Source organism: Heteronotia binoei, chromosome 20 (assembly GCF_032191835.1).
Source record: "Heteronotia binoei isolate CCM8104 ecotype False Entrance Well chromosome 20, APGP_CSIRO_Hbin_v1, whole genome shotgun sequence".
Lineage (NCBI taxonomy): Eukaryota > Metazoa > Chordata > Lepidosauria > Squamata > Gekkonidae > Heteronotia > Heteronotia binoei.
The window spans coordinates 18963478-18990986 of record NC_083242.1 but is presented as its reverse complement, the minus strand read 5'-3'; the positions used below and the strand labels follow the sequence as shown (position 1 = coordinate 18990986).

The window sequence follows — 27509 nt, the reverse complement described above, 5'->3', positions numbered from 1 at the left end:
TTTGCAGACATAATAAAATTTATTTAAATTTCATGCATTACGGTAGCTACAAGTGTAGTCATATGAAACTGAAGGACAATCAAACTTTTGCTCTGTCCGTACAATGTAGCCTTAAATGTGAAATGGATGGGAGTTCCACAGTTACAAAGAAACAAAAAGGGCAAACTTTTTTTCAAATTTCAAGGTGTTGTTTTTGTGAAATGGAACAGTCCTGGGACTGCAGAATTACAGGGGTAGGGGGTAGGGTACATTATTACTTTGTACATACAAAAACAGTGAAAAAATTATTAAATTAGGGGAAAATCATTTTGAACAATGTTGGCAGAGTCTGCCTTCTAACTGAATCTAAGAGTAGAGACTGTTGTTCATTCCATACTGGCGTTATGAGCATCAGTGAACCTTCCACCTCGTTTTTTGAAAGCCCTGGTACAGAATCCACACCCAGCCTACAGCTAAGTACAAGTTTGCCACCTTTGTTCCTTCAAGCCGTAACCACGCAAGACTCTAGGCTCGCTATTGCTTTTTCCTCCAATGCAAATTTGCTTTGATGTGCAAACAAAAAAATGATAGAATATACTTGATTCTACTTTCTCTGTTTTTTTTTTTTTTAAAAGCAAAATCTTTTTTGGATTTTATTTAAAAAGGGGGAGAACAGCGAACATCTGGGATTGCCTGCCTATGCCATTCATTTCCGATCTCTCTTTAAAAAGCAAAAGATTAACAAGTTGTCCACGTTAGACAGAACGAACCAAATTTAACCTGGCGCTCGAGAGCTCAGTTTTGCGGCATTATTGCTGGAGTGACCACATAACAGTCCATATTGGTTAGCATTTTCTGCCAGGAGGCCTTTGTTGCTAGACTTTAAGCAGACACAGCAGCCAAATGCAGTTTGGTTCCAGGGTCTAAACACTCCTGCTCAGTCAACAACGAAAATTTTTTTTTGTAGCTATAAAATGATGCAGTGTTAATTAAATAGTACCGTACTTGCATGAACGTATTTAAGTCTTCTTTTTAAAGCCACCATAGGGAAAGGGCAAAACAATGAGGCATTTTTTCCTTTAGCCCAAATTTTGTCAATTGTCTAATTGCTTCATTTAAAACTTGACTCGCGGGGAGGGGTGGTGGTGGTGTATCCACAAAGGGATAGACTGAGGGAGGGGGATTTAGAAAAGTCCAAGTAAATTGATGGCTCAGATTACTTGGCAGGTTAAAAGCTAAATGCGATGGTGTTACATCTGGTAGAAACATTATTCGAAAGCAATTAAGATACCCGGGAAAAAAAAAAGGGATTTCAAATTGAATAGTTTTATTAACATGGTAATTGTCTTTAATAACATGTGCACGCACCCATACTCCAAATGATCTGCTTTGAAAAAATGTTTTAATATGCTGGGAACAGGAGGGGAAAAATTAAACATAAATCCTATAGATTTTTCATAATTCTAGGCAATTATGTCCACATCACTTACAAAGCTATTGCCAAATCTTTCCAAGGAAGCAGAATTTAGGAGGAGGAGGAGGGGAGGGGGAATTGGGTTTTTTTTTGGGGGGGGGGGGAATTCAACAGTGGCATAGCAGAGCTCTCAATATGAGAAAGCTGACATAATGTGGACCTTTGCTGTGAAATCTGTCATTGCAAAATCTAAGAAGGAGGTTATCTCTGGGAAGGAAAAGAAGGCGACGTGAAGTAGGCTTTTGCAGAGTCAGTTCCCCCCTCCCCTCACAGTATTTTGTGCAGGCTGGTTGAAAACAAGGCTCAGTCCTTCTCTGGAACCAGTTTCAGAACTTTCCCAATCGCAATGGTCTTACCTAGGAAATAAAGGAATAAATGGGTGTTAGAAATAATTCAGGGATGTTAACGGTTTGCAGAGGAATGGGGCCCACTGAACCCTCACTGGAACACTCCCGCTTCAACCCTCTTTGGGCATCAAAAGAGCTGCTCCGGAGGACTGAAGGAAGCAAGGAAGGGGATTGGCTGAAATCCCTCCTTACACCTGCTCTCGCAGAAGGGGGGAGAAAGGCAGCTGCTGCAGCCTATGGGTCCCTCAGCCTCCAAAGGGCACAAGGACCTGTTCCACAAGCTCATTCCCAGCCACGGTTGACTGGATCCAACCCTTTTACTGAACTTCCCAAGTAAAGAAATAATCAAAATGGTTTCGGCCGCAAGCAGAGGTTTGCTTCTTGTCCGCAGCTTTCTCAGCCAACGGTGTTAAAATTTTGCTTCCGACTCTGGATTTGTGGGTTCTCTTTGTACTCGAGAAACTGCACGTGACCTAGAACGGGGGTGGCCAAGCTGTGGTTCAGGAGCCACACGTGGCTCTTTGACATATACTGTGTGACTCTCAAAGCTCCCCCCTACCCCCTTGACTGGCATGGAGAAGGCATTTCTCTCTTTAAATAACATCTCCAAGACAAGCCAGTTGGTGGCTTGGAGAATGCATTTAAAGTTAAAGTTGCTTTCTTTCCACCTCTCCCCCCTCCATTTATTTGCCTGCCTGCCTCCCTCCCTATCTTGCGGCTCTCCAACATCTGATGTTCATACCTTGCAGCTCTCAAACATCTGACGTTTATTCTACGTGGCTCTTACATTAAGAAAGTCTGAAAATTTTGTAAAGATGGTAATGAAATGTACTGTGAATGGAATGTATTGTAGTGAAGTATTTTATTAGAAGTTAGGTTCGGTGGGTTTAAATTAAAGCCAGTATAGTGAAACAGGTGAGCGTCATTGGCAATTTAGGGCTTATCTACCTAGAGCTTAGGAAAAGGAAAACTGAACACAATGAAATGCTGATAGATGGAAAATGGAGGCAGCGTTCTGAAAAAGGAGATTAATTAGAGAAAGCCTGGGTAAGTTGGCAACTATAAATAAAATAAAAAACCTTGAGAGAGGTTTAGAATAGCTCAGTCTGTGTTTACAATTGTAATGTATAATTGTCTACAGAAAACAGTGAATTGTAATGAAACAAGGCACCATCAGGCTACTGCACCTAAAAATAAATAAGACAGTCCAAGAGAAAGGATCACACAGATCCGAAGTGAGAACGACCCTTGGCACTTACCGTGAGGGGTCCTTTTCCTAAGAGGACAGGAGGACATCTTGGGTGTTTCCCACCGTCCAATCAGGGAGGCAGGAATCTTAAAAAACCTTCCTCTTCCTGTGGGAACCACCCCTCTCTCAGTTTGGGTGACTCCGAGCAGCAGTAAGAAGGAAGATTATACCTAATAAAAAAACACTCCTAACAGAATAATTAACAATCGGTCAGAAAAAACGGGGTGTTAACCCAACAGACCGACCAAATGGGCCCTTATAGGAAAAGGTACATGAAAAAACAGGTAACAGTTATCAACATGAAGAGAAAAAAAACCCTCAGAAGCAAGTTGGCAGACGAGGTAAAGAAATAAGGTACTGCCCAAGGTAGGGCGATAGAAGGGAGGGCAAGATGTCCTCCTGTCCTCTTAGAGAAGGACCCCTCACGATAAGTGCCAAGGGTCGTTCTCCCTAAGAGGCGGAGGACATCTTGGGTGCTCCCAGAGCAGTATGTTAGTCAGGGAGGGATCGCCCTACTCAAGAAGTACATGTTGTAGGATTCACCGGCCAAAGGCTGCATCCGCCGATGCGTAGCCATTCAATTTGTAGTGGCGAGTAAAGGTGGAAATAGACGACCACGTAGCTGCTTTACACACTTCTTCGACAGAGGCGTTCTTGCTAAAGGCGGCATTGGTGGCCGCACTTCTGGTCGAATGAGCAGTGATCCCTGTAGGCACCTTGAGGTGCAACGCCTTGTACGCTTCTGCAATGTACTGTTTAATGGCGTAACTAATGGCTGACTTGGACATCTTCTGGCCCAGTCTGGGAGCTGCTATGTTAATGAACATGGAATCTGACTTACAAAAAGGCTCAGTTCTGTTCAAGAATATCTTGATCGCCCTGCGTACGTCCAGAGTGTGCCATATGTGTTCCTGGGGGTGCTTAGGATCCGGGCAAAAAGATGGTAAATTGATTTCCTGGTTCTTGTGGAACCTAGATGAGACCTTAGGTTGGAAGGTAGGATCCGGATAGAGCACCACCTTGTCCCTATGAAACACACATTACTCTCGCTTGACCGACAGGGCTCCGATCTTGGAAACCCTTCTGGCCGAAGTGATTATCACCAAAAGGATAGTTTTCATGCGCATCATCTTTAAAGGCACTGACATCAAGGGCTCAAATGGTGGATTTGTTAAGGCTGAAAGCACTGGGTTCAGACGCCAGGTAGGGAAGCGATGAGCTTGAGGCGGGGAGCTCATTGAGGCCCCTCTAAGAAAATGACGAATATGAGGGTGTGACGTCAGACTAACGCCGTCCATCTGTTGAAGTACTGAAGACAAGGCCGCGATCTGGCGCTTAAGCGTAGCCGGTTTCAAACCAGAATGGAGTCCGTCCTGGAGGAACTGGAGAACCATAGGAACTGTGGGATGAAGTGGATCCACTTCCTTCCTCCGGCACCACCTGTGAAACGCCTTCCATGGCATGTTGTAGATCCGTGTAGTGGATTCCTTTCTGGACGCTAGGATGGTATCCGTCACTTCACCGGAGTAGCCCAAACCTAATAGCGATCTCCTCTCAATCTCCATGCGGTCAACCTCAGCCATTCTGGATGTGGATGCCACACCGGACCCTGCAATAGCATGTCTGGCCAGATTGGTAGGTGAAGAGGCTCCATCACTGACATCTGCTGGATTGATGAGAACCAGGGACGTCGAGGCCACCAGGGCGCAACCAGAATGACATCTGCTCCCAACAGACTGATTCTTCTGAGTAACTTCGGGATGACCGGGATCGGCGGAAAGGTATACAGAAGATCTCGTGGCCAGGGAGACGTCAGGGCGTCCGTCGCCGCTGCCTGGCTGTGGAAGTACCTCGTGAAGAACCGAGGTAGTTGGTGGTTCTGATAGGAGGCAAATAGATCCACCATCGGCTGACCGAAGTGTTCCACTATTTGTTGAAAAAGAGACTTGTTGAGGGACCACTCCCCGGATTGTATGCTTTCTCGGCTGAGCCAATCTGCTTTGACGTTGTAAGCCCCTTTTATGTGCTCTGCCCTTACTGATTTCAGATGGATCTCCGCCCATTCGAATAGCTTCATGGCCTCCTTGTGGAGGGAACCGGACCTGGACCCCCCTTGATTGTTTAGATATGCTTTGGCTGCTACACTGTCTGTCCTCACCAGCACATGCTGTCCTGTCACCTTGTCTTGAAAATGCAGCAGTGCTAGACGAATGGCCCGAAGTTCCAGGAGATTGATCAGAAGGCTCGACTCCTTGGTTGACCACTGACCCTGCGTAGGTATCTCGTTGAGGGTCACCCCCCAACCCGAGAGGCTGGCGTCCGAGAACAACTGTATCTCCTTCTCCACGCAGAAGGATCTTCCTTGGCGTAGGTTGGCGTCCTTGGTCCACCAGATGAGACTTCCTTGACGACCATGGGTACCGTCAGAGACATGGGGTAACTGGTAAGGGTGTAGAAACTGGTAAGGGTGTAGAAACATCTGTAGCTGTCTGGTATGAATACGCCCCCACTGAAGCGCCTCGAGGTTCCAGATCAGGAGGCCCATAAGTCTTGCCAACGACTGGAGGGTCAATGACGACTCCCGTATCACCTGTTGCACCGCCCTCTTGGTCTTTGTTATCTTGTCTTCTGGGAGAAAGATAGAGTTCATGGTCATATCGATGACCATGCCCAGGTGTTCCAGCCTCTGAGTTGGATGTAGATGGCTCTTGGACAGATTGATTATGAAGCCATGCTGCTGCAGACAATTGATAGTGTGACGAACGTCCTGCTCTGCATTCTTTTTCGACGAGGATCTTATTAACAGGTCGGATGCACGTGTATCCCCTGTTGCCTGAGGCATGCTATCAGATTCACCAGTACCTTGGTGAACACCCGTGGTGCTGTTGCGAGATCAAATGGCAGAGCTCTGAACTGGAAGTGGGACCCGTTCACGCAGAAATGAAGAAACCTGCGATGTGCAGGCAGAATCGGGATATGGAGGTAGGCCTCTGTTAAGTCCAGGGATGACATGTAGTCCTGATGATGGAGGGCCTCCGTTATGGACTTCATTGATTCCATTCTGAAATGGCGTAGCTTGATATTCTTGTTCAAAAATTTTAAATCCAAGATCGCCCTCCAGTCCCCGTTCTTTTTGGGAACCGTGAAAAAAATTGAGTAAACACCTTGACATCTCTGCTTGGAAGGAACTTGTTCTATTGCAGAAATATTTAGCAGGTGGCGTATCGCCCTGAATGTAATGTCTCTTCGCTCCGGGTTTGACCGAAGAGGAGATATGATGAAGCGGTCCGGAGGTGTCCTTTTGAACTCGATTGAGTAGCCCCGGGATACAATTTCCAGAGCCCAAGAGTCGGCCTGCGAAACCTTCCAGGCTTGGTGAAAATGTAGCAGGCGACCCCTACTGGGATGGGGTCCCAGTCATGCCTTATTGGGCTTGGGGCCCTTGTCGAATTTCTCCGACCTGTCAGACTGATTTCTTTGAAACCGTGGGTTAGAGAAGTTCTTGCGAAAGTTCTGCTTGGGGGGTCCCCAGGCTGATTTCCTGTATTCCTGTTTTGGTCTGGAGGTGCTGGTGGAGGCACGAAAGGAATTAGGCCCAAAACCTCTTCTGTCCGGATATCTCAGGTACTTGGGCGTGGCCTTCTTCTTGTCCCGTGTCTCCACTAGGATCTTATCCAGGGTGTCTCCAAAGAGCTTTTCTCCTTGAAAAGGATAGGCTGAGACTATTGACTTTGAATGGATGTCTGCTGGCCAGGCCCGGAGCCACAAGCCCCTCCTTGCAACGGTGGTTGACGCCATCGCTCTGGCGGAGAATGTAAGAGCATCCAGAGAAGCGTCTGCAGAGAATTCAGCTGCCCTAAGAAGCCTGTTGGTGCCCTCCAGGATCCTTTTATCTGCGTCTGGCAATAGTTGGGTTAGCCGTCTTAACCAAACAATTGCTGCCCTAGAAACTATGGAGTTTGTGGCGGATGCCTTGATGGCCAAGGCCATAGCCTCATGGCTCCTCTTCAAGGCCAGGTCAATCTTTCTGTCCCAGTTATCTCGGACTGACCCATGACCATCTTCAGCTAGCAGCCCATGAGATTGAAGAGCTGCGATTGGGGCATCAACCAGAGGGACCTGTAACATGTCATTGGCAAAGGGGGGTAAATCATACAACTTCTTAACCGCATTTGGTACTTGTTTGTTAGCACCTGGTTTAGCCCATTCTGATTTTAATTGGCGCTCGAAAAACTCTGGAAAGGGGAAAACCTTTTCAGAAGACCGATAGCGAGGAAAGAATTCGGTGTTCCCCTTGGGCTTATTTTTTGGATTAGTTAAAGGGCTGTTGGTCTCTTGCTCCTCAGGAGGAACGTAGAGGTCCAATGCAGACAGCACCTTAGCTAAGAGGGGCTGGTATTCCTCTGCCTTGAAGAACCGTGGCTCTGGAACAGGCATGTCATTTATCTCCTCATCTGATAAGAATTCGCCCTCCTCCCGGTCTCCCTCATAAGAGCTCTCAGACTGGTCTCCGTCAAGGGATCTCTCCTCCATGAGGTCACTGACTAGGGACTTCTTCTGGGTTTTAGGGAGCCCGGCACGCTCTCCGGTTCTCTTGGGGGGAGAGAATCTGGAGGAGGAACAAGAGCTAGAGGGACCTGGCCTGCTATGAGAGGCTGCCCAGACTGCTGCCCCCACGGTCTGCTTAATAGATTCTAGAAAATCTGAAATAAATGAAGATCCCATGTGGGGTACGTTACCCAAGCCCCTCTGGGGCTGGAAGGGCTCCGGAATAGGCTGGGTCTCCTCCTGGTCGAAGTCTCCCGGCGGGAGGTTGCCATCCGAGGATCCTTGCCGCCCCGCAGCACTTCCTTACCGCTCTGCTCCGTTTCGTGCCCTTTTGTGCTCCGGAACATGGCTGCCGTCCTTGGGGGAAGCTCCAGCCACATGCGCATCTTTCCCAGCCGGGGAAGACCAGCGCCACTTTCTGCCGCTCCTCTACGGACCGCCCCTACAGGACATGTTGCCTGCAGTCGAGGCAAGACCTGAAGTCATGCCGGCTCCAGAGGACGTCTCTTCGGCATTGCGCCAGCCGCTTGTGGGAGCGTCGTCTCCCATGAAGACATCCCTGAAGCGCCTGTCCAACTCCTCGCGCCGCGGCTTCGCGCCTGAGCCGCTGCGGTGCCGTTCTCCTTGTTAAAGGAGGAAGGAGGGGGGGGGGGTTTGCAGTTCTCCTCGTTAAAGGAGAAAGGCAGCAAGAAAGAAGTCCAAGAAGAAGTTAGATAGAGGTAAGACAGGACCAAGAAAGAGGAGGGAAAGGTATTTTTTTAAAGGATATATAGAAAGGGATATGAATGAGGAATAAAGCATAAAGGGATAGGAGCCTATCCTAAGCCTTGCTCTCCCTGTCGAGGCAGGAAAGGAACTGAGAGAGGGGTGGTTCCCACAGCCATTGGAAGAGGAAGGTTTTTTAAGATTCCTGCCTCCCTGATTGGACGGTGGGAAACACCCAAGATGTCCTCCGCCTCTTAGGGAGAATGGACCGGTTTTGTATCATCATTGGACTGTATTGAACGAATATTGCATCATCTGATGGACAGTAGTGAAGCTGTGTGCTTTGGATGGTATTTTGGTCACTGAAATTTATATTGTTGTTACTGTGATATATTGTTGCACTGGGAAACCATTGAAATTATATTTTGATATTGTTCTGCTACACCGAGAGTATTTTTCTTGTTATTTCCTAGTTGTAAAACCTCCAGAGTCTGGCATTGTTTGACGGCTTCAGACCAACACAGCTGCCCACATGACTTTATCTGAAGAAATGTTCTTGCACACAAAACCTTCTGCCCAGAATTAAACTTTGTTGGTCTTCAAGGTGGCACTGGACTCGAACTTTGTTCTGTTGCTCTAGCGGGAGATGGTTGCAGTGGAGGGGTGTGTGTGTTAACCTGGAGCCTGCATCTGACCCCCCCCCCCCCCGCTTGTTCAGGGCTCAAGGCTGAAAGCCTTAGCATTTACAAGAATCAAAGGGCTCGCACAATAAGCACTCCTGTCACCAACAACCCAGTGCCTCTTAGAGCATTACCTTTGGAGTACAGGAACTACCTCCTTTCCTCACCCTATTGAATTAAAAACCCTGGAATCAAATGGAGGGGCTGGAAAAACCCCCCCGAAGCTGTTTGTCACAGACTCCTCTGTGGCGATTTCTGACTACTTTTGTGCACTGCACAGCAGCAGCTCCCCGTGATGCCAAAGCAGCTTCGAAAGCTCTCGGTGATGGGTGGGCAGAGAGGTTCAGGCAAGCCCCTGCTTCCACCCGTCCTCCTCAAGGAAATCCCTCGCAACGAAAGCAATGCCTCTCTGGCTGTATACCTATAGACAGGCCTCTAATCCAGCAGGAGCTCACAGCAGCGCAGCTCCTGAACCTTTCTGAGGGTTCCCCTTCCTCCTCCCCACCAACCTTGTCCATTGACTAATAGGTGCAGCTGCATAACAGTTCCTGGAGAGTGGGCAGCCAGCCAGTCACCAGGGGCTTTGCCATGCCCCCAGTAGCCCTCATTAAGAAGACTGTAGATTTTAGAAGACTGCAGATTTATACCCTGCCCTCTTTGAATCAGAGACTCAGAGCGGCTTACAATCTTCTATATCTTCTCCCCTCACAACAGACAACCTCTGAGGTGGGTGGGGCTGAGAGGGCTCTCACAGCAGCTGCTCTTTCAAGGACAACTCCTGCAATAGCTATGGCTAACCCAAGGCCATTCCGGCAGTTGCAAGTGGAGGAGTGGGGAATCAAACCCGGTTCTCCCAGATAAGAGTCTGTACACTTAACCACTACACCAAACTGGCTTTCTAACCCCCGAGAAGCCCACACCCCTTTCTCCACTTCTGATGTGGTTTTTGGCTTGCTGGCTTTTTGACTGGGGGGGCGTGGCCAAGGAGAGCCCCAGGTAAGTGAGGTCTGCTTGGGCTGGCTGGATCTCTAGCCAGCCCAAGCAGGCCTCGCTCACCCGGGGATCTTCTTTCTTGCATCGGTTGCTTTTGGCTGGAGGGAGGGCGGCATATGCTAATGAATTATGCCAATGAGCTCCACCACCTTTCTACAAAACGACCCCTGCCTATAGAGGAGCCTGGCTCTGGGGAAGCAGCTGGTTCTTGGGCCCCTCTTCTTAGTTGCACCATTCTTCAACCAGCCATGACCTGTGTGTGCTTTGCCACCTACACCTAAGCTGGCGGCCCCAACAAAAGGCAGCTGTTCTGAGTGGTCCTTACCCTCATCTCTTAAAGTGAAACGACCCATCTGAGGGAAGTCTTTGAAGGTCTCAAGGCAGATGGTTCCTGCTGTCCTTAAACGGGCAATGCAGACTTGATCTTGCTTGACGAAACGGGGCCGGGTCTTGCTTTTCTCTCCTGATTTTTTGTCTACCAGACAGATTAAGGCCTAGGTGAGAAAAAGAAACCAGCGGTGATAAAACCGTACTAGGATTGCAAATCTCTTGCCGCAGAAGCTCCAATGCCTTTAACAGACTTGGAATTTCTCCTTTGTTGTACACCACTTCACACTGGGGAGGGACAGTGGCTCAGTGGTAGAGCATCTGCTTGGTAAGCAGAAGGTCCCAGGTTCAATCCCCCGGCATCTCCAACTAAAAGGGTCCAGGCAAGTAGGCGTGAAAAACCTCAGCTTGAGACTCAGGAGAGCCGCTGCCAGTCTGAGTAGACAATACTGACTTTGATGGACCGAGGCTCTGATTCCATAAAAGGCAGCTTCATGTTCATTATTACCATGATTCTGACAACAGCACTGAAAGGGAGGCTAAGATTATGGGGAATGAGGCAAGAAAACATCTTGTCTGTGAACTGAGTTTATGGCAGAGGTGCCGTTTGAACTGGGAATATCCGGTAAAGACATCCTTTCTGCTAAGGAGGTCACAATAGAAAGAAGGCAGGCTGTCAAATTCTCAAATTAGGCAAATCTGGACTTCCAGGAGAGGAAAATGCCAAGCTGAGCTGCCTCTCATAACGGGAGCAGGCTGGAACTTCTGCTCGGGGTAATGAAAGGCAAATTGCCTACTGCCTACTTTTTCTCAGTTAGAGATTAGTCCAAGATATGCACAGGAAACTTTGATGAGATTTACCTTGGCTAAAAGGGAGTCCCGGAGGGGGCTTTTTTGAGGCTTTGAGGGGTCTCAGGGAAGAGTTGCATTCTCATCATCTGCAGAAGCTCTCAGAGTCATTTATTTGACATAAGCTTGACAGGATCCTAACCTTCTTGGACATTGCTAAACATCTAAAGCTTTGCATGACCAGTGGAAACTTGGATAATTGGAAGAAAAGGTACAGAAGACTATTTTTTCATTCTGGAGCTATTTATAGTTTAAAGAGACAAATTTAAAAGGTGGGAAAAGAAAATTTAGAGAGCCTGGAAGAAGAGGGAAGGAAGAGGTGAAATGTGGACTTTATACATATAAAGGACAGTGTTAAAAACTGCTAAAAAGTGGGAAAGAATTTATTGTTTTGTCTACTTGTTTTGGAAGAAAAAGCACCATTGTCATATTGGAACAGAACTGCAGCACATCTGAGCAAGACAGGAAATACATCAAGCATCGTGAGATCTCCTTACCAGTGTGAATGAGATTTCGTGGCAACAAAAACAGGAAGTAGTGGAAAGAAAACCTACTCTAGGAATATATACCATTGAGAAACATCGGCGGCCATTGCTGGGAGGCCAAAATAAAAGCAATGTTTTAAAAGAATTCGGGACATTAAAAATTGTTGGAATCAATTGAAAAGAGGGTAAGAAGATAAATACTATTGGTCATATTATTTGTGTGGTCCTTGGAAATTTTTAAAAGGGGAAAGAAATTGTAAGGAGCAGTAAAAAGTTGTTGCCGCCATCTTGGAAGATTTAAAAACTTTAAAAATAAATATCTTGACTTTGGGAGCTCTGAGGACGGCGAAATTGGGCTTGTTATAAAGGACAAGTCGTACTCTTTTGAACCTGATAGTTGAGTTGAAAATTGGTGAGGTCCAAAATTTTGTTGTTTTTTGAAGGGTTTAAAAGTTTTAAAAATTAATATCTTGGTCTAGGAAGCTCCGAGGACGGCGAAATTAGGCTTATTATAAAAAGCAAGTTCTAGTCTTTTGAATCTGACAGTCAAATTCGAAATCTGTGAGATTAAAATTTTTGGTGTTTTTAAATGTCTGAACACAAGCAGCCCCGAACAAGGGCTACTTCATTGGAAAAAATGCAAGACCAATTAGAGGCGATGGAGGCCAGAATGATGAGAGGGGTGAGAGAGATGATAGATGAATCGAAAAAGGAAATTATTGCAGAAATTAAAAAAGATATGGAAGATTTCAGAAAGGAAACTGAGGAAACATCTAAGAAAGTGCAGGAAGTAGAAGGCAAAATGAAAGTATATGACTCCACCTTGCTGAAAATGCAAGAAAAAATGACAATCTATGACTGCAAATTGATGGAGACTCAGATATGTGATATTAAGAATTGGCTGTTAACTGTCATTGAATTAAGAAGCAAAACTGTAATATAATTTGTTTGCAAGAAGTGCATATTAAACAAAAGGATTATAAATTTTTATGGAACAAACAATTGGGAGTAGAATTTTTTTCATTAGCTGAACAGAAGAAAAGGGGAGTGGTTTTGTATATTAAACAAGAATTGGAGCCAAAATTAGTGTTTAAAGATAAAGATGGAAGATTTGTAGCAGTAGAAACAATATTAAATGGGAAAAAAACGTTGTTATTGGGATTGTATGTGCTTAATGGTGCAAAGGATGCTTTTAAAAAAGACATTACACAACAGCTTGATAAACTGACCTATGACCAAGTATTGTTAATGGGAGATTTTAATGGAACAGTTAAGAACTCATTGGATAGATCTGGAGGGGGAAAAAAATAATTGTAAAGAAGGGAAATTGCCAAAGTCTTTTTTTGAATTGGTTAAATAAGAAAATTTGGAAGATATATGGAGGAAATTCAACCCTGAAGTGCGGGACTATACTTTTTTTTCAGCAAGACACAAAACTTTTTCTAGAATTGACATGCTGTGGGGAGCCAAAGATTTAGGTCTTATAACAAGGAAGATAGAGATTTTACCTAAAATTGGGGCTGACCATAACCCAATAATATGGATTACAAAATTGTCCAAGAAATTGAGAAGATGGAGATTGAATGAAGATTAGAAACAGTGACATACCTAGAAAATGAAACTAAAGCTTTTTTCCAAGTGAATGATAAAGAGGATATTGATTTTCAGACGGTCTGGGATGCTTATAAAGCAGTAATGAGAGGAGTGTTGATTACTTTGAATAATAAAGATAAGAGAATGAAAGAAAAACAGTTGTTGGGATATTCAAAATGAAATAAAGAAAAAGGAAGGGCAGTTGATAAAAAGTCCTGGGAAAAAGAAAATTTTAAGGGAAATTACAATATTACAAACTCAATTGAGACATTTGTTAAATAAAGAAATGGAATGGAGTTTGAAAAGACTTCAGCAGAAATCCTTTGAAGGAGCAAATAAACCGGGAAAGTATTTGGCTTGGCAATTGAAGAAAAAGAGAGAAAATAGAATTATTAACAGAATTGTGGTAGATGGAAGAGAAGTGGTTATTCAAGAGGGGATAAAAAGAGAATTTTTTAAGTACTATGCCAAATTGTTTAAAGGTGTTAAAATAAAGAAAGAGAAGATGGATGAGTATTTACAAAAGATAAAAATAGAGCCTTAACTGAAAATATGCAAAAAGTTTTGAATGATCCAATTGAAAAAATAGAAATTGAAGCAGCAATTAACGCAATGAAAAATGGAAAAGCTCCTGGGCCAGATGGATATACAGCTAAATATTTTAAAACCTTTAAAGATGAATTAATACCAAAATTGCAGAAGCTGATGAATATGATAAGAATAAAAGGGAATGTACCAAACACATGGAAAGAAGCTGTCATTTCGTTGATACCAAAGGAAGATAGAGATGTCACGAATGTAAAAAATTATAGACCAATTTTGCTATTAAATAATGACTATAAAATATTTACAAGAATCTTGGCAGAACGGTTTAAATAAACAACATTTGATAAACTTTATAAAGGAAGATCAAGCAGGGTTTCTTCCCAAAAGACAAATAAGAGGCAATATTAGAGCTGTTGTAAATATTGTAGAATACTATGAAAGACATCCAGAAAAAGAAGTAGCATTATTCTTTGCAGATGCAGAGAAAGCATTTGACAATTTAAGTTGGGACTTTATGTTTGCGGAAATGGAAAAAATGGAGCTGGGAGAAAGTTTTATAAGAAGGATAAAAGCAATATATTCTGAACAAAGGGCAAGGTTGTGTATAAATGCAGATCTTACAGAAGATATGAAAATTAGCAAAAGTACTAGACAAGGCTGTCCGCTTTCACCACTGTTGTTTATAATGACTCTTGAAATATTACAGATCCAAGAAGAAAAAGTTATAATGACTCTTGAAATATTACAGATCCAAGAAGAAAAAGTTATAGAAGGTTTAAGAATAAAAGTATTTACTTACAAATATAGAGCTTTTGCTGATGATATAATGTTTATAAATGAAAACCCCATACAAGTTACACCTTTGCTGTTAGCAAAAATACAAGAATATGGGGAGTTGGCGGGACTTGTATAAATAGAGAAAAATCAAAACTCCCATCAGCCCCAGCCAGCATGGCCAATGGCTGGGCCTGATGGGAGTTGTAGGCAAAAAAAACATCTGGAGAGCTGTTGGCCACCCTGATCTACACTTTCCCCCCAGCAAGCTGGGTACTCATTTTACCGACCTCGGAAGGATGGAAGGCTGAGTCAACCTTGAGCTGGCTACTCAAACCCAGCTTCCGCCAGGACTGAACTCAGGTCATGAGCAGAGAGCTCAGACTGCAGCTTTACCACTCCGCACCATGGGGCTACGTTAAATAAATGTTGCTTGACATTTTAAACTCCTTGGAGTAGGAAAGCAACACTCCTGCATACTCAATACTCACTGTGATCTCAACTTCTTCAATACAGGTGTGAATATGGAGCACCGCATTGTAACCTGGGCAGATGATAGATTTGTGCTCAATTATCACTATCTGCAAGGAAGAACGATTTATTTGTTTAGTGCCATAGAAAAAGTATCAACTCCTTCTTTTGGATACCATGTAGCACCCAATCCCTTGCCACAATCTCTCAAAGGTCAAATTACTCCAGGAGCAAACACTGGTATGGGCTGACCAGTAAGCAAATAAGATTGTTCCTTTAATCATTATCTGGGATTCTCCATTAGCTTCCTCCTAAGGGGCAAGGGTACACAGTTCTCCTCCTCCCCATTCATAACTCCGTGGAGGTAAATTAGGTTGAGAAACTGGCCCAAGATTACCCAGCTTTGTGGACGATTTGGGATTTCTATCTAGACCTTCCCAGTTCTGGTGGTGGTAGAAAGTGCTATCAAGTCACATCTTGATAGCATCAAGTCACAGGGAGTGGTGGCAGCTAAAAGCATAGACAGCTTCAAGAGGGGATTGGATAAGCATATGGAGCAGAGGTCCATCAGTGGCTATTAGCCACAGCTTATTGTTGGAACTCTCTGTCTGGGGCAGTGATGCTCTGCATTCTTGTGCTTGAGGGGGGGGGCACAGTGGAAGGGCTTCTGGCCCCATTGGTGGACCTCTTGATGGCACTTGGGTTTTTTTGGCCACCGTGTGACCCAGAGTGTTGGATTGGATGGGCCACTGGCCTGATCCAACATGGCTTCTCTTATGTCCTTATCTGACATGGCAACCCCGTAGGGTTTTTAATGAAATAAATGTTCAGGGGTGGTTTGCCATTACCTGCCTCCATGTCACGATCAATACTCCCTCTGTAAGCTGTGGAGTCTAGTAAGCAAAAGTTGTACTTTGTGAGCTACTGGCATTAAAGTTGTGAGCTCCTGCATATTTTAATTTGCTTTGGGGGGGCATTTTTCCTAAGCTAATTTCAAAAATGTGTGAGCCAGGGGCTGAAAAAGCTATGAGCTAGCTCACGCTAATTCAGCTTAGAGGGAACACTGGTCACGGCCCTGGTATTCAATGGAGTTCACTATCCCATCCAAATATTCAATGGAGTTCTCCCATCCAGGGCTGGCACTGCTTAGCTTCCAAGACCCACTGAGATCTGGCTATCCAGTCCTGGCTTAGTGCTTAACCACTCCACAACTGGGCTAATCACCACAGCAGGCGTCTGTGCAATCTGCCATACAGAAGTGTTGTTTAGACCACTTTTTATTAAGATTCAATATTAGACATTTTATTTACAGCAAAAGCCAACATCTTAAACAAAAGGGATAACTATCCATATCCATAAGAACTATCTGTAAAACATGATAAAAATATTATAACATTATTAAAATTGAAAAATATACAAAAATGGCCATTAAAACAAATGTACTCTGGCATTTTAGGCTACCAGTAATGTCCTTGTCCTAAAGGTGAACCAACCAAATTTAGTTATTTTAAGAGTAACTGCAGGATATTTGCCCTCCAGGAGTTCTTTAAATTGGCATATTTTTGGACTGCTAGTAGGGGGAGTAATCATGGAAGGCAGGAGGGATCCCCTAGGCTTACTGTACACCTTGCAAGCATAAAAGACATGAACTGATGACTCTTTGCAACCATTACAGCAAGGGCATATACGAGCTTCATAGGGGATTTTCCTGTATCTGCCCTCTGTCACTGCAGAAGGGAGGGCATCCCACCTCATAAGGGAGAATATTCTTCTGTACTCCTGGTTTTCTAGGTGAAACAAATATGGCATGGGAGATTTTATTAAGATTAATTTGTTAATGTCGCCATAAGAGCCCACTGCCACAAGATGCAGCTCTGCTAGCTAAGCACCTATAAAAGGGGACCCAACAAATTCATGGAGAACAGACCCATCAATGGCTATTAACCCAGATGGCTAAAAGGAACCAGCTCCATGTTCAAGGATATAGTCTCTGTCGCAGAGAGGCCAACAGGCTTCATTGCCCATGGCCTCACTGCCCGCTTTACAGGCTTCTTTTTTGTGGGAGGGGGCAGGGAGAGGTCTGGCTGGGAAAACAGAATATTAGTCTAGGTAGGCTTTTGGTCTGATCCAGCAGGGTCTCCCTGAATTCTCTATCAGAATTGGGTTCCAATGATCCAGGTGTTAGCGAAGCCCACTGCGCTTCAATTCAACTTGTTATGCACAGGAGACCTAATGCTTATTTTATTTTATCAAATTTATATCCTGCCCTCCCCTAATGGGCTCAGGGCGGCTAACAACAGTTAAAAACCACATATTAAAAACAATATACAGTAAAATCAATCCCACACATTTTAACCATAAAATCCAAGATGTGTGTCGATGTTTCTGAATATCTATATTTGTCCAGTGGAAATGTCAGTGCTGTAGGACATTTGCTACCTCCCCTTAACTGTTGAAGGCAAGCTTAAATAGTTTGGTCTTAGAGGCCCGGCAGAACTGTGGCAGGTCCCGCGGGGCCCTGCTGTTTTTGGGAAGGGCATTCCACAGAGCTGGGGCTATTGTTGAAAATGCTCTGGCTGTAGCGGTGGACAACTGAACTTTTTTCAGTCTGGGAATCTGAAGGAGATTTTGAGACCCTGAATGTAGTGCTCTCTGGGACACATATGGGGAGAGGCAGGTCCCAAAGGTAGACAGGTCCCAGGCCATATAGGGCTAATGTTCTCTTCCAAGACACATACCTGAGCATCGAAAGTACGTCCTGAATGACACAGGTTGTTACTATCGCAGAGTATAAACCCCGGGAGGATCTCCTCCTCTTCAATTCCTTTCAGCCGGATTTTCAGATTTTCACCTGGAGCTACAGACTCGGTTTCTACATCATCAGAAAGGATTCCAAGGACTTCCACGTTGTGCTTTTAAAAGAAGCAGAATCATTCTAAGACCGTGCAGTGATTGTAGGCTGCATTTATTTACAAGACATATTCAAAAACACATTCCTAGCCTAACTAGATTCCAGAACCAGTCATCACTCCAGGTAGAGATGTTTCCTATCCCACCCAGACAACAATAATGATTCTTTAGCAGGCAACACTGACTTGAATTTTTAACATGCTATTTTTGCTTAGCATTTTGTTAAAATGATGGAATACTGTCTGCAGCTGTGCAAGATTGGAAGATGCTAACAGTACAATTTTATACAGACTGCTGCTAAAAAAGAAAACAAATGGGTTCAGATGGGGGCAACTCTGCACAGGAATTTAGAACAGGAGGAAAGTGGTTTGAAAGGGACGGTCGCATAGGATGGGCAGGAAACAAAGAACGCAGAGTTGGATTTGCATGTCAGCTGAAATGTTCTGCAGCACATAAAGATTTCTGCTAAGCAGGGGATTAGCTGGGCATTTTTCACAGGCTGGGGAAGGTGTTCACTGATCTTGCAACTCTGCAACAAAACCAGGACTTAGAAAAATGCAAGGCCTGTGTTGTGAGCCATCCATCAGTTCCCTAACATTCAACTCTGTTCCCAGTTTCTGTTCTCCTTGAGGCTATTCCCAAGAACCTGAACTGTCCCTGGCCCCACTGATGAACCCCCTGATGGCACCTGGTTTCTTTGGCCACTGTGACAGTGTTGGACTGGACAGGCCATTGGCTTGATCCAACATGGCTTCTCTTATGTTCTTAGGCCTGGTACAACCTTTTGCTTTAAACCCATTTCTGGGTGCTGCCTATGTCTGCGGTGATAGAGGGTAATTGGTGAAAATCTCTCTCTCCCCCCCCCCAGTTCAGTGGAAGTTTCCCTGGGGATCCAACGCAAAGGCAGCACCAAGAGGTCCATATTGGGGGGGGGGGGTGGCCTTTGCAGCCTATGGGCATTTTGTTCCAGAGCAGCAAATTTATTCAGATTCAGGACATGCTGAGAGTATGTGAAACTGTGACATCTTATTACAGCTTTTTGAGATGCCAAACACCCCAGCTTTCAGGAGCAATACTCCCTCTCTAAGTTGTAGAGTCTTGTGAGCAAAAATTCTACTTTGTGAGCCACTGGCATTAAAACTGTGAATGAGCGATTTGGCTACTGCATAAATTATTTCTTTAGCTGATTTCTATTCCTCCCTTTTCCGCGAATGGGTTCAGGGCAGAGTACAGCGTATCAGCGGCAACAATAATAAATCACAATAATTAATAAAGACAAGCCATTAAAACAATAAAATCGATTAACAATAGATTACTTTGCTCTGGGGCCATCCTTCCTGAGTGAAGACAAAAACCTGTGAGCTGGAGGCTAAAAACCTGTGAGCTAGCTCACACTAACTCAGAGGGACCACTGCTCAAGAGTTCCTCCCTATAAAAACCAGGTTGATCGCATGGACAGTTCTATATGCAGACCTGAGTCTACCAAGAAACCCAGAGCACAAGCACAAGTCCAGGTGGGGAATAAAGATTCCCAATGCATTTCCTTTCATAGACAAAACTGCCTGAGATTTAGCTGGGGAATGGGAATTGCTGTACCTTGTTTGGCATCATCACAAGCTGCTGGCCTTTGCAGATAGAGCCCGATTCCAGCTTCCCCAGAACCACCGTGCCCATATCCTTGACAAGACAAACAAATGCACATGAGTTCAACTAGGCTCCGTGAGTTGTCCTTTCAAAGACATCTCTGGGTTTCAGCCTAAAGTGACAGGACACTTTTGTATAAACAATTACATCATGGAGGTAAAAGCGCTGTTGTGTCCCTGCATGTCTCCAGTAAAGTGAGAGAGCTGTGTGCCTGGCCACTCTTCAAAATCAGTTAACAGCCAATTCTTAATATCACCATCCTAGAGAAGCTGATGGGACACTTAAATAAGGTGCCTTACTCTGAATAAGTGTGTCAATGCAGTTCTGGCCGAACAGACACCCTTTAACATTGTCTATTGGAATGCGATCTGCTTAATGTGGCAAGAGATAGTTGGATAAACCTTATAAAACCTGAGAGCCAGTTTGGTGTAGTGGTTAAGTGTGCGGACTCTTATCTGGGAGAGCCGGATTTTATTCCCCACTCCTCCACTTGCACCTGCTGGAATCGCCTTGGGTCAGCCATAGCTCTCGCAGGAGTGGTCCTTGAAAGGGCAGCTTCTGAGAGAGCTCTCTCCAGCCCCACCCACCTCACAGGGTGTCTGTTGTGGGGGAGGAAGGTAAAGGAGATTGTAGGCCGTTCTGAGACTCTGTCCTTGAAAGGGCAGCTGCTGTGAGAGCCCTCTCCAACCCCACCCACCTCACAGGGTGTCTGTTGTGGGGGAGGAAGGTAAAGGAGATTGTAGGCCGTTCTGAGACTCTGTCCTTGAAAGGGCAGCTGCTGTGAGAGCCCTCTCCAACCCCACCCACCTCACAGGGTGTCTGCTGTGGAGGTGTTTTATTTTTTTGTAGAAAAAGCCCAGCAGGAACTCCTTTGCATATTAGGTCATAACCCCTGACATTACCATTGTTTCACATAGGGCTTTTTTTTTTTTACTAGAAAAAGCCTAACAAAATCATTTGCATGTTAGGCCACACCCTGACACCAAGTCAGCCAGAACTGAATTCCTGTGAGTTTCTTATATCCAGGATTCTAGGTGTGAATTGGATAATTTGAGGCTTCTTTTAGCGGGGGTGGATTTTAATATTACATTGACAGTTGCCAAGTTCTTTCCGCAGTCAATTAAGATTAAAAACTATTAAATCATTATGTGTGTGTGTGTGTACACACAGAGTCATGTATTAATAATTTTCTTTTAATATCAATGTGACTGTTCAGAACCAAACTGGCTGTATGACCAATACTGTTAAAGTAGAGCAAGTAAATACCACCATCCAGGGGAATGTTCAGCTAGGCATGTACCCTTGGGGAGGGTGAGGTTGGCATACCTCTTTGAAACTCCTGCCCAAATGTTACCCTAGTTTGGGAGGAGGGTTCTCAGCACTGTTCCATTTTAGCTAGAGTTAGCTGGTTTTTAACTGGGCTGTTCTGGCTAAAGCTTTTGAGTCAGGGTGGACCCAAAAGAACATTGCTGAGACCCAGTCACGGCACAATCAGGGTAAGTGGCGATTTACTGTCAGGGTGCATTTTATGGGCCACCAGACAAGGTGCCCCCATCCTCCACTGCTTTCAGTGGAGAAGGAGGAAAGGCATTTAAAGAGACCACAGTCCCTTTAAATACCATCTGAGTTTATTTGCTGAGACCTTTAAATGCTTCCACCAAGTGGCATGACTCAGCAAGTGACCTCGGAAGGCTTTTAAAGAGACCTCTTTAAACGCCTTCTCCACGCTGTGGTGCAACTTGGCAAGTGACCTCAGAAGGCGTTTAAAGAGACTGCATCCGGCTGGATAAATACCTGAAAAATACCAGTAGTATTTTTCAAGTATTTATTCAGTTTGGTTTATACCGAATGCACACCCCTAGTTGTGATACTTCCCAATGCCAAAGAATTCACTGCTAATTTCTTGTGAGGCCTCAATACAGACAGAATTTGGATGACCTTAGAGTTTCTTTGGGGTGGCAATGGTGAGCCATTAAACACACAGCCTGGAATGAAAACTAGAAACTGGCTCGTGAAGAGCCACAACATCACAGGAGCTGGAACCTGTTTAATCTGTACCTTGTATTTATCAACAATTGGCAGTCTGATTGGTCCATCAACTGATCTGTTGAAATTTGGCAAATTATCCAGATATGGAATAAATGGTAGCCCACTAGAAGAGAAAAAGGGTGGGGAAAGGAAGACAATCATGTAAGTCTACAGTCTTTTTTGTAACTCCCCAATGAAAACATGCCTCTCCCTGTGATAAGTTTACTTGCTTCATGTTTTTGGTATAAGTAGTGCCCTTCCAAATTTTAACAACACAGCAAATCGTAAAACTATAGCTCTACCAATTCAGAAGCCCCACCCCCATATGCATCCAGCTGAGAAAAGAACCCTTCAGTCATCATGACTTTTTTTTTGTATTTCTTTATTTTTATATTTGCATGTGAATGTGTGTGTGCACACCTGGAACTCATGGCAACCTCTGGTGACTATCATGGAGCATGGAGGATATTCAGGGAGGTGGCTGAATAAAGCCTGCCCCTGCCCTCCTGACTGCTGGTATTTCAAGGTCTCCCAACCAAGGACTTGCCAGGGAAGAACCTGGAAGTCCTGGCAACCTCTAGTGACTGACCCCTACTGGGAGCCTGGAGGATATTCAGGGAGGTGAATAAAGCCTGCCTCTGCCCTCCTGACTGCTAGTATTCCAAGGAGGTCTCTCATCCAAGGACTTGCCAGAGTCGATCCTGCTTAGCTTCTGAGATCTGACAAGATCAGACTTGCCTGGGCTACCTGGGCTACCCAGGTCAAGGCAGTCATTATGACAGCAACATAATATTTTCTGCATATTGAAGAGTCCCTCCATGTATGCAGAACTCCCTAAGAAAGCCAGTTTGGAGTAGTGGTTAAGTGCGCAGACTCTTATCTGGGAGAACCGGGTTTGATTCCCCACTCCTCCACTTGCACCTGCTGGAATGGCCTTGGGTCAGCCATAGCTCTGGCAGAGTTGTCCTTGAAAGGGCACCTTCCAGGAGAGCTCTCTCAGTCCCACCCACCTCACAGGGTGTCTGTTGTGGGGAAGGAAGGTAAAGGAGATTGTGAGCCACTCTGAGAATCTGGAATACAGAGTATAGGGTGGGATATAAATCCAATAACAACTTCTTAAGAACATAAGAGAAGCCGTGTTGGATCAGGCCAATGGCCCATCTAGTCCAACACTCTGTGTCACACAGTAGCCAAAAAGCCCAGGTGCCATGAGGAGGTCCATCAATGGGGCCAGGACACTAGAAGCCTCACACTGTTGCCTCTCTCAAGCACTAAGAATACAGAGCATCACTTGCCCCAGAGAGTTCTAACAATATGCTGTGGCTAACAGCCACTGACTGACCTCTGCTCCTTTTTCATAGCTCTCGCAGAGCTGTCCTTGAAAGGGCAGCTTCTGTCAGAGCTCTCTCTGCCCCACCCACCTCACAGGTTGTCTGTTGTGGGGGAGGAAGGTAAAGGAGATTGTGACTACTCTGAGACTCTGTGATTCAGAGTGAGGGGCGGGATCTAAATCCAGTATCATCATCTTCTTCTACCTTGCTTGTGTGGATAGTGCACAAAACATCCCAGTGGCAAAGGGTTATGAACTCTACTCATCCAGCTCATCACCAGGGTGGTCATTCTTCTTTAAAAAGGTGTGCAAGACGATCACGTTTCGGGTGTGATTTGAAGATACGTACATGTACCAGGGACAAAAGTCTGATTGCTCCTTGAGGTTTGCTCCAGTCAGTCCCGAACAGGGCATGAAGTGAATGTCTTTTTTGGGGTTGAAGCCAACCTTCTTCAAAAATGGCACCAGTTTCTCTTTACATTCTTCATACCTAAGTCAACGACAAGAACATTTCTCAAATGATCTGCTGCTGCTGCTGCTTGTGACAAGGTCCTGGATGACTGTGCACCGGAACAGCCGTCTTCAGGTTTCCCAGGACAGAGCCCTGCCTGAACTGCAAATCTGTGACAAGATGTCATGTGACCTCAGAATCATCTGACCGGGTGGAAAAGGGCAGGGTTATGCTGTCGCTGGTGTTGAGGTCACAGGCAGCAGACAAGAAAGACGGGAGTACCATAGGCAGTAATAAGCCAAGGGTCACAACTACTGCGCGATCAGGCACCTGTTTGGAAGAATCATGTCTGCCTCTTGCCCATGGCACTTTTAGCGCTTGTGCAACAAGAAATAATACATTCCTGAAACATGGGAACATGCTTAGGACCTATACTCCCTCTAAACAGTGGAGTCTTGTGAGCAAAAAATCTAGTTCGTGAGCTCCTGGTGTTAAAGTTGTGAGCCGCTGCATAAATCAGCTTGCTCTGGGGCCATTTTTCCTGAGCTGAGATAAAAATACGTGAGCTAGCTCACACTAACTTGGCTTAGAGGGAACACCGCTTAGGACCTGTCGGGTGCATTCAAAGATCTGGCTCCACTCGTGGAATGGAATTTTCTGACCCTGCCCCTCCCGCCCAACAACCCACCATACACCCAGGATTCGGGATGCACCCAGAAAAGGCTCTGGACCTCTCTTCTTCCACATGAGGGGGGAATCAACAGGAATCAGCCCCTGTCTCCCATTTCCCCCAGGGAGGTGCCTTTCCACTGCCAGAAGCTGCCACTAAATAAATCCTCAGCTTGCAGATAATTAAACACATAGAACCAAAGCTGTGCAAATGAGATTTAAGTATTCATCACACCATTTATGTATATAACCTTTTTCTTCTTTCAGTCACTTCTGTCTTTATAAGTTTTTTCAGAATCCTTCACAGTCCATTTCATAACACAAAATCAAAAAAATCCATTCTTGGATGCCAAATTTCATTGTGAGATACCAACACCTGCTGTCCAGTGTGACTTTTGCTCGCAGGAAATGCCCTGTATTCACATCCCTTTCCTCTCAGGCAGCAGCCCGCTTATCCGCCAGGTGCAGCAACACGATTCTGGCTATTCCCGTGTGTCATTTAAACTTCAGCAGGCTGCATATTGATGCTGGGAGCCCGTGCCGAGGCAACTGCTCTCATTGGCTTTTACGCTCCATTCACAATCTGCACGACACGGTTCTCTCAACAGCAGTCCGCATGCTAAACTAAGGTCAGGGAGACTGGAGTTCAGACCCCGCCCCCCCAACTTTCAAGTGATTTTAGGCCAGTCACTGTCTCCCAGCCTAACCCACACTCACAGGAAAGGGTAAAAAAAAAGGGGGGGGGGAATCTAAAGAAGCAGCAAGAAAATATTGGGTGAAATTGCATGCTGGTTGGATACTCAAGGCTCTTAAGATTCTCTGGTGTGAACTGATTTATTTTTGCTTTTTTCCTGCATTTTATATTATAAAATCCACCTTTACAGGAATTGTCAAAACTATTAGATTATAACAAAAAAATTATATAATTTTAAAATGGATTATATATAGCCTTAGACAAAATATAATATGGGACAATTTATGTAAAGAAAATATTGTAGAATCATACCTGTGTTTTTTTGGAAGTATTTTATACAAAATAAGGTCAGGATGTATCGTGCTTTTATTCTTTTCTTTCCCCTACTCCTATCCCTCCACCTTTTTCTGAAACCAATACAACTCTTGAAAACTGAAAAAAGGGCGGGGGGGGGGGAGGTCCATGTACACTACGCTAAGCTTCCCGGAGGAAAGGAAAGGCGCAATGATAAAAATGGTCACATTAACCCTATGAACAAGCCACCCTGCGTGACGATATGGAAGTTTCCCATACATAAACAAGGTTGGATTTGGGGTTTTTTTGGACAAGGGGGTGCTTTTGAGCTCATGACAGTCTGCATTCATCCCACTGCAGCAGAGACTTACAGAAAAGTGGAAGATTATAAACTGCTCTGAGACAGAGGCCAGATATAAATCCAGTCTCCTCTTCTTTTAGTCTCAAGAACATTTGCCAGTAATTTCTTTTGAAGACAACGTGCCCGTGTTCTTTGCTGCACGTGGTGACTTTGCTTCCTGTAGTGTGCTTAAGAGAGCACACGAAAGCTTAGGTTCTGAATAAAAATCGCTTGGTCTTAAAGGTGCACTTGACTCCTGCTTTGTTCTACTGCTTCAGACCAACACAGATGCCCACTTGGATCTATCCCCCTGTAGTATGTTCATGACCCTCCCCCTGAAATTTTCTGTAGTTTCAAATGGCCTTTTCTCCAGTTTGATAGCATATGCACAGTGCTGCCACTGACCCAGACAAGTGGTATGTGATCTGGGGCTTGGATGTTTTATGAATAAAAGGTAAAGGTGCAAGCACCAGTTGTTTCCGACTCTGAGGTGACATTGCATCATAACATTTTCATGGCAGACTTTTTATGGGATGGTTTGCCATTGCCTTCCCCAGTCATCTACACTTTCCCCAGCAAGCTGGGCCCTCATTTTACCGACCTTGGAAGGATGGAAGGCTGAGTCAACCTGCGCCGGCTCCCTAAACCCAGCTTCCACTGGGATCGAACTCGGGTCGTGAGCAGAGAGCTTGGACTGCAATACTGCAGCTTTACCACTCTGTGCCAGGGGGCTACATTAATGGAAAAACCTGACAGCATGTGCACCAGCAGCCCTTGCATATTATCAGGAGTGAAGGAACTGCCAAACTCTTCACTTTTGAAGGCACCTAGTCATGCACATAGCCATGTATTATGTTCCAAGTCTGGAAATCACAGGCCCGGTTACATCTAATCCCCACATACTACAACAACAACAGGGCACACAAATGTGCAACAACGAGAAGTTCAATCCTAATGAAAACGAAAACTCAAGAATCATACAGTACACAGAAAGCCCGAAGACCTGCTACGTTTATGGATCATTTTGTTTCTGAAATATCTCATGCTCACCTTTCGTTGCTCCAGTTCACAGTAGGATCGTCCATTTTATTAATAAGAACTATTAAGTGTTTTACCCCGGCTGTTTTGGCCAACATGGCATGTTCTCTTGTTTGTCCTCCCTTCTCAAAACCGGTTTCAAATTCTCCTTTCCTTGCAGAAATGACCTAAGTATGAAGAGAAATGGAATCAGATAAGGCTTATGAACAAAGACATAGCATCGTATTCTGCTTCTTTAGATTAAATGAAGAGCGGCGCTGCAACAGTGCCTGGACTGCAGGCCTTATGACCAGCTGAGGGTTGAACATCTGAAGAGGCAGCTAATCTCAAGACAGTTACTTATTTTATTTTGTAGGTTTCTATTCCTCCTTCTCCCATAACCGGGCTCAAGGTGGATCATAGCATACAATAGTAACAATGTACACCTATAAAACAGAGTTAAAATACCACATTAAAATTAAACAGTAAAAACAATAACCAATAAATAAAATGCACCATTGGCGAAAAAGTTACCATGAATGCAGCTGCCACTTATCCTTACAAAAGCTATTTCCTAAGCATGTACAAAACGCAAACAAAAAAAATTATTTCAGAACATCTCATTACTACTAGTAGACCAGTATACCCTAGAGCAAGCGTGGCCAAACTCTGGCTCAGGAGCCTCACATAGAAATCTAACAGACATGTTCTGAACCTTGTTGGTCTTCTGTGAATGTATTGTAAAGACTGGGTCTCAGTAATAAATAAGCCTCCAAACTGAAGAAAGACAGACGAAGTGTATTGATATCTAGAACAGACGTCTTTGGAAGGGCTCCTTTTAGTTCCACAAACGAAATACTGGAATATTGTTACTCCTTGGAAAGACTGTTTTTGAACTGTCTTCTGTGAATGTTTTTTTGCTACATGCTCTGGTCTATCTGAAGTTCTACGTGCAAGCTTTGTCAGGACACCACTGACCTCTACATTACACTGTTTTGTTGTTTAAAATTTATGGTGCCTCTCAGCGTTTTTTTTTATTTACCCACTGCCCTGTTGGCTGGCTAGGAGAAGTAATTTACAGTTAAAGTTGCTTTCTTTCCACCTCTCTCCCC

The 27509-nt window shown here is 44.7% G+C and overlaps 1 protein-coding gene across 2 annotated transcripts in view; it reads right to left on the bottom strand.

Moving 5' to 3' along the window:
- Positions 1–27509, bottom strand: part of GSPT1 (G1 to S phase transition 1) — a 66620-nt gene continuing 39111 nt past the window's right edge. For both annotated transcript variants that reach the window (XM_060260525.1, XM_060260526.1), the window contains exons 8-15: positions 26431–26585; positions 23282–23422; positions 21633–21726; positions 19527–19607; positions 17759–17932; positions 15041–15130; positions 10301–10469; positions 1–1809 (exon numbers count right to left, since the gene is read on the bottom strand). In XM_060260525.1, the coding sequence (XP_060116508.1) occupies positions 1757–1809; positions 10301–10469; positions 15041–15130; positions 17759–17932; positions 19527–19607; positions 21633–21726; positions 23282–23422; positions 26431–26585 (957 nt within the window). In that variant the 3' untranslated portion in view covers positions 1–1756. The remainder of the gene's footprint in view (positions 1810–10300; positions 10470–15040; positions 15131–17758; positions 17933–19526; positions 19608–21632; positions 21727–23281; positions 23423–26430; positions 26586–27509) is intronic.